Consider the following 19,985-nt stretch of genomic DNA (forward strand, 5'->3'; position numbering starts at 1 on the left):
CAATAGTGGTATGACCACAGTCACAGAAATGAATCGAGTGACAAATACCCATTCTTGATAATTGGTTGATAGAAACATTGTAATCGCTCTTAATACTGTGAATTATAACTAACGGGTCGTTTTAGAAAACAGAATGATTCACTCAGTATTTCCCCGCTGACAAAACCTTTTTCAAACATGTTTCAGGTGATCTGTGTGATCCAGGAAAAGTGCAGTAAAGCACTATCAAGCTCAGAGAAGTGGCTCAGTGTAAATAAACCAATAAAATGTGTTTTGAAAAATAAAGATTTCTGTGTGAAATCAACTTATTGTAAATTATGGGATTTATCCCTTAAACTTTGTGTAATATATTAAACGAGCATTTTACGGATAAAAGATCCTGTTATAAAAAGACTTCCGCTGCCGCATAAATTAAATACCACGGGAACTGCCTCGCGGGCCCCGATTCCGTCCAGGGTGGGTCGGGGGCCGTGACAGCCATAGAGATAAAATTGACGATGGTGACATCAGTTTCATCAAAGATTAACAAAATAGGGTAATGATGATGGTGGGTTAAACCATACCTGAACCCTAATTGCTTATGCTTTAAGTATTTTGTTTCCTTTAAATCTTTTCAATATTTGGCAAGGTTTGTTTTGATTTCACTACAAGAAAACGGGGCAATAGTCGCGACAAATGGCCCGACTAATCCCAAATACGAGGAAGAAGAGAGACTAAAAGTGCCAAATGGCCAAAGATGTAAAATCCAAGGACTAAACCTGCAAAATCCTCAAAATTCATTTTCTGGTTGTTGTATATGGACCGTAAAGCCTTATGGCTTATGGTCCGCAAGCCTTTTGAATATTTCAGCGCGTTAAGGTCCTTACGGACCGCAAGGACTTAACCCTTACGGTCTATAAGGGACTGCTAGTGGCAGTTTTTGCTTGGGGACCAAGGTTTTCTGCCACAATGACACCTATCTTGCACTTTGGCCACCCATGCTCAGTCCATGCCACCTTAATAACACCTGGGATGATCCTAGGATGATCATGGACACTTGTCTTGATCTTGTTCTTCATCTTCAACTATAAAAGGGCATGAATTCTTCACTTGCAACTTGCTCATTTGCTCTTTTCTCTCTCAACAACTCTTGGAGCCCTCCTCTGGACAAGATGACTCCTATTATCGGTTTCTTTTCTGCCAAACACTTCCAAGTAAGTGTTTACTTTAGTGCAATTTCATTTTATTTAGTTATTTTAAGATAAAGTCAAACAGAAAACAGTTGACTTTCTGTTTGACTTTAGCTTCTGACCATTTTGGTCAAAGTAAAGTTCGATCCGAACTTTACTACGTGATCGTAATAACTTTGGTATGATCTCTCTGCGATTATACGTTCGGACAATCATGTTTACTAGTCGAATTGTAAGTTGAGCATTTTCCGTAAAACTTGAATTTACGACTAAAATGTACAAATGGTTTCTACAACTTAAAACTCAGTTCTTTTTATCAATTATACAAGTTTTATAACTAATATAAACTGAGTATAACATGCTCAACTTGTTCAATTCAATTTAAGGTCTTATTCTATGTCAAAAGTCAAGCAGTTTGACTTTTGCTTTGAGTTTTGATTCTGACCCATTTGGTCAACGTTTAGGCATGTTTTAAACTTATTTTAGGACCATGTTATTCTTAAGTATAACTCACTGAAGTTATACTACATGGTCAGTCCGTTTAATGGGTTTTATGACAAGTCGCAATTATATTGTCAAAAATGACAACAATGCCCTTGTATTGTGAAAATAGCTAAAATAATGATTTTAAACTAAATCAAACTTATAATCTGACTTCAGATCAGTAAGTATTTCAACTCAGAATGTATTTTACTACTTGGACTTGTCTTATGCTCATCCGACCTTCCGAACCCGTCTTTATGCGAATAACTAGTTAAGCGAACCTAGTTCGCATAAACTAGGCGTAACGGGTCAAAACCTTTTAAAACTTATCCAAATCTGAATGTTGGTTAAATTACCATTATCCAATGAGTCCTTACACTCGGATAGGTATAAACCACATTCAAATCAATTTACGCTTAATCTTATTCTTACGTAACGGGTCGTGTCAAAGGAACTAACCTATGACCCGTATACATTCTAACAGATAGCTAAATCTGTTCACTTCGGACTATAGAACCCCCCAGATAATCGGACTTGATTTTAATACTTTGTCTTTACAGCTTTTACTGTTTTTGAAAACCAGTACGGTTGGAAGCGAGCTAAAAGGTAAATACTCTTAACTTATTTTCTTTGAAAACTTGGGGTATGGCGAATACGCCACTTAGAGCGAGTATTACATAAATGAGCCGCCTATGATTGCTCATAAATGTAAAAACCCGGTTTAATCCATTATATTTGATAACTCAAACAATTGGGGGTTATTGGTACCGTGTTCGGGCGTCCCGGCTCATGAACTATTATGGCCATACAGAATAACGTGCCGGGTAGGCATATCGACTGTAAGACACGTTATTCAACTTGGTGTGTACCTTAATCATTATAGCACTGAAAATGACCGGCTTTGATATCTGGTTCCCATTTTATGACAAATATGTAAATCTGGTGACAAGACAAAATCCCAAAAATATTAAATTATTACCTACGAGTTTTCTCTATGTATAAAATTCATTTTTGAAATTCTATTTTCAAAATGAGTTAGTTAATTGTATTTATCAGCGAAATCTGACGTATTTTCAAAAGACTGAACTGCAGGTACCGAACCTTGACTATTAGGTTGGGAATCCGAGTCGGCTATAATAAAAGCATTAGAATTTGCAACTCCTAGCTTAAGGCCTATGATGTCTAAGCTTCGTTTACTTCGATCCGCCTGTGGGCTATTATCTGAACACTTGAACAATCTTTGTATTTGAATATTTGAACACTTTGAATGATATGAATATTTATTCGAGCCGGGGGTCTCACTGGAAGCAACCTCTCTATTCTTATGGGATAGAGGTAAGGTTGTCTACATCTTACCCTTCTCATACCCTACCTTAGCTTTGCTATTGGTGGGATTTACTGAGTATGATGATGATGATAAAGACTCCTAATACTTTCATTGCATTATTATTAATTAATTGTGATAAACTGATATCTAACTGTCACGACTAAACCCGTCTAGAACCACCGGAAATCAGGGTGTATCACCCACCGGAAATCATATGATGATGATGATGATGATGAGGATGATGATGATGATGATGATGATGATGATGATGATGATGATGATGATGATGATGATGATGATGATGATGATGATGATGATGATGATGATGATGATGATGATGATGATGATGATGATGATGATGATGATGATGATGATGATGATGATGATGATGATGATGATGATGATGATGATGATGATGATGATGATGATGATGATGATGATGATGATGATGATGATGATGATGATGATGATGTGATGATGATGATGATGGATGATGATGCATGATGATGATGATGGATGATGGATGATGATTGATGATAGATGATGATGATGTGATGATAGATGATGATGATGATGATGATGATGATGATGATGATGATGATGTGATGATGATGATTGATGATGGATGATGATGATGATGATGATGATGATGATGATGGATGATGATGATGATGAGATGATTGATGATATGATGATGATGATGATGATATGATGATGATGTGATGATGATGTGATGATGGATGATGATGTGAATGATGATGATTGATGATGGATGATGATGATGATGATGATGGATCGATTGTGATGATTGATGATGATGATGATGATTGATGATGATATGATGATGATGATATGGATGATGATGAATGATGATGATGATGATGATGAGAATGAGATGATGATGATGATGATGATGATGATGAATGATGATGATGATGATGATGATGATGATTGATGATGATGATGATGATGAGATGATGATGATGTGATGATGATGATGATGATGATGATGATGATGATTGATGATGGATGATGATGATGATGATGATGATGATGATGAATGATGATGATGAATGAGATGATGATGATGATGATGATGATGATGATGATGATGATGATGATGATGATATGATATATGATGATGATGATGATGATGATGATGATGATGAATTGAATGATGATGGATATGATGATGATGATGATGATATATGATGATGATGATGATGATGATGATGATGATGATGAGATGATGATGATGATGATGATGATGATGATGAATGATGAGATGATGATGATGATGATGAGATGAAGTGATGATGATGATGATGATGATGATGATGATGATGATGATGATGATGATGAATATGATATGATGATGATGATGAATGGAATGATGATGATGATGAATACGACCGCCGTCTTCTCCAAATAAATTACCCTCCTACCGGATTGGGCTTAGCCCACCTAGAAAATATTTGTTCCTTTTCTTTGCCCCTCTATTCGTCCTGTGAAGCCATCTTTTAAGGTTAACCCAAACATCTGGATTAAGGCCCAAGTCATTCCCAATTAATTACTTTTATAGCCCACTGCCAATTAATTACTTTTATAGCCCACTAGTTTATAAAATAGAGATAGTGGCCTTGGCCCACTTAAGGAAAATAGTGGCAATTATAATTCGGTCACTAACGTCCTACTCTACTCAACTGGCTGGTTATTTACTTATAACTCGTTTTCGCTCCATTTGCACCAGGAGCTGGCAAAACACAAAATAATATAATAGAACACTAAAAACTAAAAAAACAAATAATGACTATATAAAATTTATACACTTCACACGGTACAAATATGTGTATTTTACCATATATCAATAAGCTAGCAGAGATTGTATTCAATACCGAAAGAGTTTACATCGTTAAGCACTAGATCAGAACATGTGTGTCCTATCCTCTCAAGACGTCTCTTGTTCAATATCATGACGCTTTTATTTATAGGCCATACCCATACGATTGGGAGCTTCAATCGTATGAAACATACGATTCAAAGGTTTAAGCGAATGGCTCATGCGACTGGCCTCAGTCAAACGTATAGCTCATTCGTTTGACCGTTCCATTCATTTAAATACATTCTAATACACATATACATTACAAACTCGATCTAGCATATTCCGACAATAACGAACACAAGTATATATCAACAGATACTAACACTAAGATGGATGCTAATACAAATACATAAAGACACTAAGTCAAACTGATACAAAACAGGACATGATGCTAACATAATCTGAGGCATAACTCGATACTTGATTCATATATAATCAGATGCATACCGAAGCATATCAGAATAAGATTATACAAATATCAAACTACATGACTACACATGTCATTAAATTAATTCATGTCAGATGGAAGAACCCACGAACCTAAAAGACTAGTGCACAATTGTCTAGTTTATGCACCTATGAGATGGTGAGTATGACGTGCACCATTATTCCATCTCCACAATACAAAATCAAAGCTAAGTTCGAACATCTAGGGGCCAAGGTGCTACATAAGCACATGCTAGAGACATCATGAACGTTTATTATGCATTGTCACGATAAGTGCCATGTTGTTGATGCCCAATCGGCAATTCAAATTTGCTTTGGTGACAGAGTACAAAAGCTACAGCCATGTAATTACTCTACAATAACATAATCATACAATAATGATTATAACTACTAAGGTATATTATATGCTACAACTAATTTATCAAATAAATAATTCGAATTAGAACCAACTTACACGAGCGGATTATCAACAAGGAAAAATCAAACGTAGGAAAATGAACTCTAACGGACATGACAAAAATACTACGATAAGAAGACCAAATAATCTGTATTCAGAAACTACTACATTAGAAAAGAAACCAGAATCATTACCTTAGGTTTAGCTAAGCAAATCAAAACAAAATGTCTTCAACAAGTATACGGACCTTAACATTGAAACAAAACAGGTCTGAAATCAACGGTTTGGAGCTTTGAGAATATCAAACATAAATGAACCAAAGTGAGCAGCAACAATGGCTCATACTCGCGAACAAGCTGAATCATGGACCGGAGAACGCGAATGACGAAACCGATGATGATGACGAGTGTGATGGTTGTGCGACGAGATGGAAAGATTCGGTAGAGCACCGGTGATGTGGTGTTGTAAGCCTGAACCAAGCGATCAAATAAAAAGCAGATTGTGTAGTTATATTACTAGGTTATAACCCCGTGTGTATTACCTGGGGTTGAACAAATAAATTTTATATACTAAATAATAAAACAATATATCTTTAAAAACCTTATTTTTTATACGGGTTGAATAAATATAATTTTATATATTAAATAATAAAAAGTTATATCTATAAGAATCATATTGTACGGGTTGAATAAATGTAATTTTCTGTAATAAATAATTAAACATATATATATATATATATATATATATATATATATATATGGGAGGGTTATCTTGAGAACGCTAAATATTGCGAGAACCGTGAGAACGAATGAAAAAACCATGAAAACTTGGTCAAAAACAATTCAAATTCAAATTTTTTTTCTACACTTATCATTATTATTAGAATACAATGTTAAAAATTTAAGTTACACGTTTAAATTTACGTGAATTCGTAAATAAAGAAAATTTACACATGTGTAAGTTTGCATACACATGTGTAAATCTGTTATATTTACACATGTGTAAAAAATCTAAAAAGAGTGATTTTGAAAGGAGAAATGAATTATTTGATGTTGTAAATTCTTTTTTTGATGTTGTATCTTAATTACAATGAGGTTTGTATTAAAAAAATTGCTTTTAATTGGTTTTTTCATTCGTTCTCACGGTTCTCACAATATTTAGCGTTCTCAAGATAACCCTCCCCTATATATATAGGGAGGGGCTCATGCGAGAACTCCATTTATTGTGAGAACCGCGAGAACCCCCCCCCCCCAAAACCTAAACCCCCCCTCTCCCACCCCCCAAAAACCTAAACCCCCCCCCCCCCCAAGCTAAAATGCTAAAAACTAAACCCTCAAAAAACCTAAAAAAATCTAAAAAAATAAAAAAAAAATCTAATTTTTTTTTGCTTCGAAAAGTAGCGATTTTTATATAAAATAATATTAAAAAAAATTGTGTGATTTTTAGCTATTTTTAGGCATTTTTGGTTGTCTTCACATTGGTTCTCGCGGTTCTCGCAATAAGAGGTGGTTCTCGCATGATCTTCTCCGTATATATATATATATATATATATATATATATATATATATATATATATATATATATATATATATATAGGGTAAGGTTATTGTAAAAAAGACCAAAAGTGTGAGAAAGGTAAGAAATAATCTCAGCCATTAGATCTAAATTAATTGAAAAGGGTAAACAAGTAATTTTATCATTAATTCAATTAATTAAAAACTTCCCATAACCGCCCCCTTAATTATAGGAAGTATATAACACCATTCAGCATGTATATAACACCATTCAGTATAACACCATTCAGCAAGTATATAACACCATTCAGCAAGTATATAGCACCATTCAGCATTCAGCAAGTATATAACACCATTCAGTAAGTATATAACACCATTCAGTAAGTATATAAACCATTCAGCAAGTATATATAACACCATTCATTGACTAAACATCTGATCGAAACATACTTTTTTTTTCTCTATATAAGTATAGCAATATGGTACTCATATTAAAGATAAAAAACGCTCGTTATTATGGTGTATTTTTTTTAAAAAAAAGTTACGTATAAAAAGTTATTGACGTTTAAAAAAGACGGGGGAAGTTACATGTGCATTATCTAATTTCTAGTGGGTTTAAAAAGACTATATTGCCCTTAGATATTTCAAATCAGTCCAAATTAATAAAAATATTTTACAATTTGGTCCCTATTGATCTCAACCATTAGATTAAAAGATCTAATGGCTGAGATTCTTTCTAACCATTCTCACACATTAGGCCTTTTTTTACAGGATCCTCTACCTATATATATATATATATATATATATATATATATATATATCCTTAAAAACCCCCGTGTATTTTACGAATCGAATAAATCTAATTTTATATATTAAATAATAAAAGGTTATATCTTAAAAAACCTCATGTGTTACATGGGTCGAGTAAATGTAATTTTGTATAGTGAAAATAAAAATATTTAATATATTAGTACAAAGTTTGGTTCGTAATAAAAATAGATTATTCTGTTGTTGCAAAATTTGTTACTGAAGTCTCAAAAATTTAACCCTTTATTTAAAACTCCGTAAATGGATAAATGATAAATAATATTAGTTAATTTTATTTTAAGTTTCGTCAAATTTATTTGATTCCAAACTAAACAAAACGTAAAATATAATTAATTCAAATAAATAATATTATAAATGAGAAGAAGATTAAACTAAATAATAATTATCCATAAGATATTAAATAATAATATTTAGTAGGAGGATTATCTATAATATATATTATTAAATTAAATAATATTTAGTAGGAAGGTTATCTATAATTAATTAGAAGAAATAAAACTAAAATAATAATTATCTATGAGAGATGACGTAATATAATGACAAGTGTCCCTAAAGTGGTTTCCGTGATCTATGAATGCTTGTACTATGCTTATATAGTGTTACACTATACCGCCTCTAGCAACGATTGTACTATAGTTTGGACTCAGCACCTGTCGTAGACAGGGGTTGCTAGGGATCACATTATTTTACTTCACATGTTCGCTGAACATGTGTCGCGCATACTCTACAACGCAGTCTCGTGGTTAGGTGGTATCATTGTTTGATAGTTACATGCTTCGCCCGTTACGTGTTACATGTTGGTTATGCGTAAGCGCTTTTACTACTATATGCTATGCAAACTTGTGTACTCACCTTTACTTTATGTATTGACTTTATTTTAATGTATGTGACAGGTTGATAGGATGCTATGCTATGCTGAATCAAGTTAGGAAGTCTAGAAACCCACTAAATAAATCTGAGTTGTCGGAATGGAATTGTTTAAATTTCGTAATCGTTGAAGAAATCCTAAGTAATCTGAAGAATTTCGTCAATCATTACGTTTTAGGATCTGAGTGAATTGTGTTTATTTGAATTGCGTTTTTTAATGGAATTGTGTTTTTATATATCTGAATTGTGTACATTTACGCTTTACGAGTTGGGTTTTCGAATTTTTCAAATTGCGTTTTACGATCTGGATTTTGCAAGTGTGAGTTGTGTTTTATGATATAGGTTTTACCATTGTGAATTGCATTTAACGATCTGGGTTCTACCATTGTGAGTTGCGATTAACGATCTATGTTTAACTATGGTAAATTGGGTTTTTACGATCTGGGATTTCGAAAAAAGATTTAAAAGTATAGCAATTGAAAACTTTTATTATGTTTACCCAAACCTGAAAAATCACCCAACCAATACCCTCGATATCTTACACAAAGTAAGATCTGATGTACAAACGTTTAGATCGACTGATTAATCAGTGGATCTACAAAATACAAAGACAGAAAAAACAAGAAAGTATACAAACTGATTTACGCAGACAAGATCGACACTAAAACGAACAAATCTCTCAGATGAGATTAACAATCAAGACGTTATTTCACGCCCTATAACATTCGTTTGGTTACTGGTAGAGTTTTGCCAAAAGTTTTATTAGGGTACATAGAACATGAGAAGGGAAAGAGGATATGATGGGAAAAAGGGCGTGGGTACGGGTTATAATAGGATCCGAAAGTTGTTCATGGGTCAGGAGTTATACCCGCATCAACTACCCATTTAATCAAAGGCTCTTTTTGAGTGACATGTGTCTCAAACTTGGTTTCTTTTATTGTAGTAGATAGATAGATGAGGTCGCGGGGATTTAAAATAAGTTGTTATTGGGTTATTTACTAGAAATTCTCAGTCGGTTAGCTGAAAAAGAGTTAACAAGGGTGAATAAAAAGTTAGTGGAAAAACTTGAATTGCAAAGTCAAATAATTTATTGGTCATAAATTCTTATTTTACATTTATTTATCAAAAACACTCGTCAAAAGTTATATATGCTTTCATTCAATTATTATTGAAAGGTGTACTAAATTTGCCAAATAAATTAATTATATAATCATATTCAAAGTAACTAGAACTTTATATAATATATTATATTATTATACTAGATACGCAGTTTAACAAATGAAAATACTTCGAATTTGTTCGGATTTATTAAAAATAAAATGAAAACTGATTAAATATTAATTAAAAAATGACTTATATATGGTCCACTTTTTTTGAATGGCAAAATGGAATCTTATTAACTCAACCAACAGAAACCATCCCTCAAGAACGTGTTACAGAAAGTCATAATTTTGAAATAAAAACAAAGCTGAAACAAAGACTCACAATGAACCAATATTGTTACTACACCACTCCTTTCACGATGGCAACGTGTTGATCGATCTCTGTTTCATTCATTGAAAAGTTGTTTCTTTTACCTCTGCTGCTATGTGTTGGTCAGGATACTTATGAACACAAACACAATGATAAACTACAAACAATCGAATGAATACTTGTATATATTGAATGTGAAAGTATAAGTGCTTCTAATACAATTGAAACATACAAACCCTATTTATACTAAACGAACACGCGCGATTGTAGAGACATGTCTCTTCATGAATAGTTGTGACTCTTGAACTTGTGGATGTGATTGAATGTTGAAGATTGACGTCTCTTCTTCTCTGCTTGTGCCCGTCGATCAGTAGATGTCCCAAGAGACATGTCGATCCAATTAAGGGGTGTAGATTACAATCTTTCAACTTGACACCTTCGTTCCTTATACTTCATAACTAACTTAAATAAAACATAAACTATCTATAAACTATTTACTAAACAACCCTCGTACTTTAGGACGTGAGGGATTAGAACTTCATTCACCCCCTAATCACGAACATCCTTGAGTTGTTATAGACATGTTAAAATATGATTACCGAGTAATAGAAATGAGTTTGGATTAATTTTGACGAATTTTAGCTGAATTTGGCTGTGGTGAAAATGGTTGAGCTGGGAATACCCGGCTCCACCAAATAAACTTTCTGGAAAATTGCCCTTGTCGCGTCGTGCGAGAAGTTAACCATATCTCCCTCGCGAGACGTGAGGGAGTCAGGTCAAAGTAGTCGGTCAACAAAAGCTTGTCGTGTCACGCAACAGGCAAACCCGTTCTCCATCGCGTGAAGCGACGAAAAGGATTTCAGCCAAAATCTTTTTATTTTATTATTTTGGATAGATGGGTTCGTTTAACACGTTTATGTCATGCATATACTAACATTTTGAATGATTAACGTGCTATAGGTATTTCAAATTAATGCATCAGGTGAAGGTCAAGTCATACGAAGAACCGAACACTATTCAAGACTTATGCTTCCGCGTTTTGTATACCTTAATAATGTTGTAAACTAGGTCTGGCAATATAAACTCATTTGGGTTTTTTGGGTCACTTTAAAAATCACGATGAGTTAGGATAGGTTAAGAAATAATTAAGGATGAGTCAGGATAGCTTGTATGATATCTATTTAAAATAATTCGTGGGTTAGGATATGTATTACAATAGGTAAATGGTTAACTTTAAAAAAGCATCACAGGCAGATTCTTCATCCTATTCGAGTGTTCGTAGACGTTAACTTCACAAAGCTAAAAAAATCAAAAAATTAAAAAAATAAAAAAAAATCAGAAAAAATTAAAAATTAGAGTAAAATCTTCAAAAACTTAAAAATAAAAAATAAAAACAAATCAGAAAAAATAAAAATAAATAAAAAAAATCAGAAAAATTAAAAAATTAAAAATAAAAAAAACAAAAATTTAAAATAATTAAAAAAATTAAAAATTCCAAAAAATGAGAAAAATAAAAAAATTTAATAATTAGAAAATAAATAAATAAATATCAAAAATTTAGAAAATCCCAAGAAATAGAAAATTCAGAAAAAAAAACAGAAAAAATAAAAAAATGTTAAAATATCAGAAACATAAAAAAAATTTGAAAAATCAAAATATCCAAAAAAAATTTGATTTTTTTTTAGTTTTTAGTTTTTTATTTTTTTATATTTTATTTTTTTAATTTTTTAAGTTTTTAATCTCTTTATTTTTCTCAATTTTTTTTGATTTTTTTAGGATTTTTAAATTTTGTTAATTTTTTTTATTTTTTTAAATTTTTTTACTTTTTTCGTATTTTGTTGACTTTTTTATTTTTTTTACATTTTTTAGAAAACTTTTTAGTTTTTTTTATTTTTCTGAATTTTTTGATTTTTTATGGATTTTTACTTTTTTTTAATATTTTGATTATTTTGAATTTTTTATTTTTTAGCGATTTTTTATTTGTTTACGTTTTTAAAAAATATTGTTTATTTCTAAATTTTTTATTTTTTTTGGTTCTTCAAATTTGTTTTCTTTTTTACTTTTTAATTTATTTTTGTTTTCATTAATTTTTTAGGTTTCAGTTTTTGCCTGTCATCATCGAAAGTCGAACCAATATTTACGCAAACTCATCTTAACCTTTAAAAAACTCATCCTACCCTTTTTCTTAAAAAACTCATTTTAACCCAAACTCATCTAACCGATATCCATCCAAACCCATGACCTAAACCTGATCAACCCATCACTTTTGCCACCTCCATCGTAAACGTATGTCTTTGCCTAACTTGAAATGACTTGGATTCCGTGATTTGGAGTAAATTTGAAATCTAATTTACTCATCTAATGGAATAGATATATATTTATATAATGTTGATGTAAATCTTTATAAAAAAATGTAATAGTCGGGGCCTTACATACATGAAACTTAACAACGTAATGAAACGGGTCGAAAATCAACGGTTTAGAGCTTGGAGATGATCAAACATAAACTGTAATATTCATAAACTTTAAAACCATATAACCACACAAAAGTCTAATTAGTTATGAGGATTATATTATTTAAATAAGGTAAATCAGTTATGGGGATTGACAAAAAAATATAAGGTTTATATTTTTCTAAAACCAACTTGATTGGTGTATGTTCAAAAAAATAAAAAAATAAAATATTTTGAAATGAATGAAGTAAATTGAAAGTTTTCAAATTTGTGTGTCACTTTATCCGCTCAACTTCACCACCACCAACACACGTTCAAAACCAAACAATTTTACCGAAAGTTTGGTGTGCCATTTTGAGATCACCTTTCTTTATAAACCAACACTTCCAAATCTGATTCTTGTTCCGTTTAAGATAACTCAACCTCCGCACAACCGCCGCCGCATACATCCCTCGCGAACTAGTCGTTGCTTATCCGAGATCGTCATAAGCTGTCGCACTCCATCGTCCGTCTAGCTCCGTCGCCGCGCTACTCCGTCGTGACCATCGCCACATCGTTCAGGTCAGTTTGGATAGCGACCCGAACACCATCAGTTTGTTCTTTTGTTTACGGCTTCTTAGAAACTCAATTTAAAAGTTTTTTGACTGTTCCCGTGATCGACACACAGGCCACATCCATTGTTGTTGCTTGACTTGGTTCATTTGATCATCCGAAGTTCTAGTCGTTGGTGTCCGGTTGGTTTCGTTCGACTTTTAAGGAACCCAATCGATCCCTCGTCTGATACAAATTCTGAAGTTTAAATTCTGGTTCGTTAAATTGGTTCCGGCGACTAATTTAGAACATAGTATTATATGGATAATATAACTATACCAATAATCTTGACAACCAAATTGGTGCTCTGTTCCTTTGTGATACTCTGTTTCTTTGGACATCATAACTTTAGGAATCACAAATGTATTAGTAGATTGTAAAAGACAATAGAATTAACTGTTTTGGTATTTATAAATTGTGGATTCAAGTAACTTGTATTATCATTATGCATAATCGCTCATACAGTCATACTAGGTGATTTAGTAAATGGTGTACATGTTAGTGTTGGTATATATAGTATTATTAATTATTAATGGTGTATAACTCATCTCTTTTAGAAAGCTATACGATGTGACACCCCAGGAAAACCAGTAAACGATACAGCTTACCTAGCTTCCTCAGTGAGTGCGTACCAAATTTCGGGACGAAATTTCTTTTAAGTTGGGGATAATGTGACAACTCGAATTTCCAAGATTCCTATTTCGCATTTATTGCACGTGCATGTATTGTTTGGTTGTTTAATTGCACAAATAATTGGCTATGAAATTGTATACGTTTTGATTCAATGAAGTGTATTGTGTGTTTGTACATGGTTATGTGTTAATCGTGATAGACTTGTCAAATGCATAAACTTGGTGGTGAAACTGTGAAATTGTTTGAGATGGTGCACTATTGTAAAATATAATAATAAAGGGTGTAAAGAGTTATTAGTGAAACCTAAATTATACTTAACCCTAATCCTTCACTAAACCTCACACAAGAAACCAAAGCACGTACTTCACATTCCCTGGCAATCATCACCATCATCATTGGCAAGATATTCCTCATTCTTGATTCCACATTTCCTCTAGAATCATCCAAGGTAAATTATTAATGATTGATTGTTGTTTTTGTTCTTGATTGTGTGTTTCATGAAAACCCTAGTTCACCATATGCTATTCTTTGTTAATTGATTCTGATTTACTGTGAAAGAATGTTGATGATTGTGTAATCATTGCTAGATGATTAAGATCCTTGATTTAGATGATTGAATTGTCCAAAACTATTGATGATTGATTTGATTCTATATTGTGAAAGTATGAATTAGGGTTTGAGCGTATGAAAACGTAACTGAACAATGATGTTAATGTGATTGAGATTCTGGTCGATGATTGATGTTAATTGTGAAATATGTTATAGTCCGAGCTTTGTGTCACATGAATGTCTGAGTTCTTTAACACATGATAAGGTCCGAATTTCATGAGGTATTGAGTGTGTCCGAATTTTTAAACAAAGTAAAGGGGTCCGAGTTTTGCCTTGTAAGGTTGGTCCGAGTTTCTTGAGCCCCACCCCTAGTCCGACTTTGTGAAAGAAGATCCCCCAGGTCCGAGTTTTTGAATGGGAAGTCCCTTGTCTCTTGTCCGAGTTTGTAAGTAGGGATACCCCTCCCCACTTGGTCCGAGTTTGTAACAAGGCAACAAGCAATGTCCGAGTTTTAAAGGGGATCAATGATCCGACTTTTAAATGATTGTGCCATGTCCGAACTTCTTTTATATATATCAGGAGTCTGAGTTTTTGGGGGATGATGTCCGAATGCTTACACCTATGATATCATCCGAACTTTTATGGTAAAGGAATAGGGTCCGACTTTTGATTGATTACGCATAGTCTGACTTTTATTGATTCTACCTAGTCCGACTTTTGTTGATTAAATATAAGTGATTAAATATAAGTGTTATCATTGATTGTATATTGATTGTATAATGAGTAGTCTGAATTCACTTGAACAATGTATGGTCCAACCCATGTGATCTGATCATGTTGCAGTTAGTCTAATCAATGTATGGAAAGTTTATGATTGTCGGCTATTCACAATCTGTTGCAATTGAGTTAGTATTAATACATGTAGCATTTCTAGTGTATGAGCTCCGTTAAGTGCGTTAACTGTATGAAATATGTTAACTGCCTGTAAATCATATCAAGCATAAGTGGTGCGATTTTGATTAAACTGCATACGTGATATATGATAATTGTTTAAACACACTTCATGACATAAATGGCAAGTGTATCATTACGAACATGAACTGATTTATTACATGTGCACACAATAGGACTTGACTGATTACTTGTGAGTGCATAACCTAGCATACCGAGCAAACCAAGGTGAGTTCACACAGCCAAGGCATGGGGATTCCCAGGGTGGGAATGGGATTTGATTACTTACTGGTACTTATCTATAATGGAACGTAGTGATATGATCCTCGGGTGAGGAAGGTGATTGGTTAAGATACTGCTAGACTAGTGATACTAATTGAACTGATCTTCGCATACACGCCAGGGTTGGCCGCGATATTATGACTGATCTTCGCACACATGCCTAGAAAGGCTGCGAACTATTCACTAAACTTCGCACAGATGCCGGGTGGCCGCGATACAAATATACCTAGTCTAGAATACTTGAGAACTTTCCTTAATCTTCGCATACATGCCTAGAGGGCCGCGATACGAACTATTACGATACATGACTTAATGAACGAATACAAGGCTTACTATACTATTACAAATACCGAACTATAAACTGTGAACTCGCGCAACTAGTTGTTGATCCTCTGTTACATGCCTTGCAGGTCGTTAGATACATGGAGCTTGCACAGGGAGGAGCAGGTCGTTGTGGAGCATGGATCGTGGATGCCATGTTAAAACATTTAAACATTTGAACTTATGTTACACATTGGGTTTTCATACTTATGCTTCCGCTACACTTTGAAACTATGATTATGTTTTGAACACCTATCGTATTGAATGATTGGTTTACATTTATTTTACTTGATATTAATTACATGTGCGATGCACGACATGCATAATAGTTATTGGTTTTTTTCTGAAACGACAGTGGGAAGGGTTGTAACTAACATAACAGTTATTGTCTTTATTTTGCCTTTTGAGACCACGCTATAATTGTAACTAACATGTTAACAACTTATTTATATCAAACAAAGTAAAATCACGTAATAATTGTTGAGATATAATAACCCAAAAGGCACCCATTGACTCAAGTGTTGTGACATTGAACCATAGCTTCCACATGGATTTTCATTTAGCAAGCAATGCATTTATTCATTCAAAGGATTTTGGGCACTCCATAACGAAAACCAGATATCAACTGGCCCACTGTACTTGCGAATTATGTTAGTACTTACCTGAGAAAACACAAAATTGCATTGACAGTTGAAAAGTCAAACATAAGAAAACACATGTTGCGACCTCCCACAAAATGATCTTAAAAGGAATGTAGGTATCACGTTACTTAGCCAAAAGGGAAAAAGGAAGCAAAATCTACATTAAAGCTGGATGAAATCATGAAGATATTCTAAACTTTTTAAAATTAAAGGCATCTGAAGGTAACGCCATTTTTGAAGAACAAAGACATAAAAAAATGAAAAACAAAGATATACCAGCTCCCAGGCTTCAAGTTCTTGTTAAGTATCAAGCATAAACCTTCTGATAAAAGAAAAGAAGAGCAGTTATTTCCACATTTTTAGTCTCGGTTTTCATAACGCACACACGTCACATATACGTAAGTCAAAGACCTATATAAAGAGGCATGCTAAAACTTTATTAAACCATGGATCGTAATTTGTTCTGTCGGCATAACTTTTGTGCCCAAAAAAAAAGGGAAAAGATGTCTTCCAAAATAAAAAACATGAAACGTAAATGGGAAAAACGCAGTAGCTCTCGCACGCCTCCTTGTCTTATTGGCTAACACATGGACCGAACTTTAGTTAACGCATGGCACTATCATCCCCAATCCCATCACCGGTCGACTGCCTGCAGTGAATTAACAAAAGTAAGACCGTTAAAAAGTGGTAGGTTTTGCATTTTTTTTTCTAATGTATGCAGCCTAGCTAGGAATAAAGTCAATTGAAACTGTTAAATGGACTTTGGTAGTTTCTTTGGAATAAAGGGGATTTAAATGTTAAATGGCATCTGAAATTTAATGAGTTACTGCTAACATTATAAAAGTGATATCTAAATGTGTATGTTTGTGTCCAAACGGTGTACCTTTCACGTGGATCATCGTCAACGTTTTCTTCTGAATCCGAACCCGATTTTGTATAAGTAGTCCTGCGAAGGAAAGAACAGGAACTTTTCTTGACAATTAAAAAAAGCTATAAGGTTGCTTAAAAAGCTAGGTTTGTTGGTTCATGGTCCCGATTAGCCCAACATATTTGTCTTGCATGGGGCCCTTCCTTTGAGGTCGTTTTAGACATTCATAACTAACTTATGTACATTTTAATGTAAAAAAAAAAAAGAAACAAAATCATAATTTATAATGCTGGACATACCTAACAAAACTTTTTGTAAATGTAATGCATATTGTGTGGTTTAAATATCATCAGTACAATTCTTATTGAAGTCAAAATCAATGATAAACGGAGATATACCTTATGGTCGTTTCAACGTGCTTAACTGGTGTCGGTATCGGCACTACCTCATTGTCTTTATTAGAGAGCGAATGAGGTGTGGAAGAACCAACGCACCCACCGCCATCTCCGTATAGAAGAACATTCTTGCAGTTAAAACTTTCGAAAGAACCATGATCATAGTACGTACATGAATCAAGCAGGAGGGTCTGAGTGCTGCCCACAAGAGACTGCAAACATTTCGGCAGTGCTGAGATGCTGTTGTCGGGGTTTCTTACTATCACCGGAGTGAACTTATCCTGGATGTCGGTAGAATAAAGGTTGTAGACGCCTGATAGGACAGACTCTGATGTGAGTATATCATGAGCAGTGGCATTTGTCAAGTGTTCGGCGGTGTCATCAAAGCAGACAATGACAGCTTCGGCTGTTGAATCAAACACCTCGAGTTCTAGCCTGAAACTGTGCAAGGTTTGTAATAAAAGGGTCAATTTATTTGCCTGCATGAAGATTGCCACAAATTAATATAACTGCACACCATCAGAAACTAACCTTACTCTTGGGAAGAGTACGGGGTTTTCGCACCCATCACACCACATATTCTTGTCTTCACCTACTACACCTTTCATGCAGCCTCCACCGCCACATGTCAGCCTGAACCACTCCTGGTTATTGCGTATGCGCTTAAGTTGAACATGACAGGTGAATTCAGCACTCTGCACAAATTACCAGCACTCTGTAAATATGCTATTTGGGTGCGATATATTAAAAGAAAGCATATAGTTTCATAGGGGGCATACCGTGTGTTGCCTATTTCTTCTTCCGTGGTTCAAGATGGCTTCTAGGGTGGTCCATTTTTCTGAATAGCCGGCGACAGTGTTGTTCCCTGACATGGCGTCACGTGTAGATCCAGCAACTACAGGTTGTTGAAGAGAAGGCGAGTATGACCTGCAATGTGGAGACTTATTTATATAGGCATTTAAAATAGTCTTTTGGAATGAAAAATGTTGTTTAATTCAAAATTTAATACAGAACTGTTATGGGCAGATGATCAGCCGATGTTATTAATGTGCAGTCTATTATTAATGTGATTATTAATTACATTAACATAACCCTCAAGTCAATGTAAAGTCACATTAGTAATCAGGGATATAATTGTATTTTAGTGTTAGCTCTTCACCTGCATAGAAACTATCAACAATTCAGACAAACTTAGTTACAAAACAATGTTAATCACATCATAAAGAAACTTACATCTATCAGGTCAGAAAGTCCAAGAATGGCTGTTAAACTTCCACCAACAGCTTTTAATGTATAATCGATTTTTGGCTCTGGCTGATAATGTATAGCTGATTATTTACCACTCACATCTTTCCGTTTCTTGTAAGCAAGTCGACCCCCTGTGGTCGTCAGTAATATGTGTTGCAGACCTGTTCCTACATAGCACCACACAAGAGTCGCCAGCATTGGCTATTATTATATGTATTCCCATTATCAAAACAGTTAAAGCTATCGTTCCACAATAATCGCTCACACTGAATTCATCAGCTAAGGATAAGTTAGCCTGTAAAAAACGCTTTGTTATGAGACCCTTCCACTTGTTTTAAAAACAAATCACCTGCATCTGAAGCACCAGTTGGTGCTGCTTGTGGTAGATCCGAATCCTCAAAGAATAACCTCATGGCATGTTCTTTAACATAAGATGCAGCCTCCGACCCATTATGACCATCAAATAAAGCATAGAAGGAACTCGCGAGACCCCACTTGTAAGCATCGCCCAGATGCTTTGAGAGGTCATCGATCATGATATGTGGTGTTCGTTTGATCTGCGCGGTCCAATGTCCGTATGACCTCCTGACCTGATGCTTGTTGGACAGAAACTCCTTGTAGTAGACTCCACAACAGTATTACTCTTGATATACACAGAGCAGCTTA

General features: G+C 34.0%; 1 protein-coding gene across 1 annotated transcript; it reads right to left on the reverse strand.

Annotated features, from left to right (window-relative positions):
* Window positions 1-17,212: 17,212 nt before the first annotated feature.
* On the reverse strand, window positions 17,213-19,602 carry LOC110876782. Its single transcript, XM_022124944.2, has 4 exons — window positions 18,851-19,602; window positions 18,603-18,766; window positions 17,692-18,512; window positions 17,213-17,457 (listed from the first exon to the last, which is right to left on the reverse strand). The coding sequence occupies exons 1-3, from the start codon at window positions 18,941-18,943 to the stop codon at window positions 18,053-18,055; spliced, it is 717 nt and encodes a 238-aa protein (XP_021980636.1). The 5' UTR covers window positions 18,944-19,602; the 3' UTR covers window positions 17,213-17,457; window positions 17,692-18,052.
* Window positions 19,603-19,985: the final 383 nt, after the last annotated feature.

This window comes from Helianthus annuus, chromosome 16 (genome assembly GCF_002127325.2).
Source record: "Helianthus annuus cultivar XRQ/B chromosome 16, HanXRQr2.0-SUNRISE, whole genome shotgun sequence".
Lineage (NCBI taxonomy): Eukaryota > Viridiplantae > Streptophyta > Magnoliopsida > Asterales > Asteraceae > Helianthus > Helianthus annuus.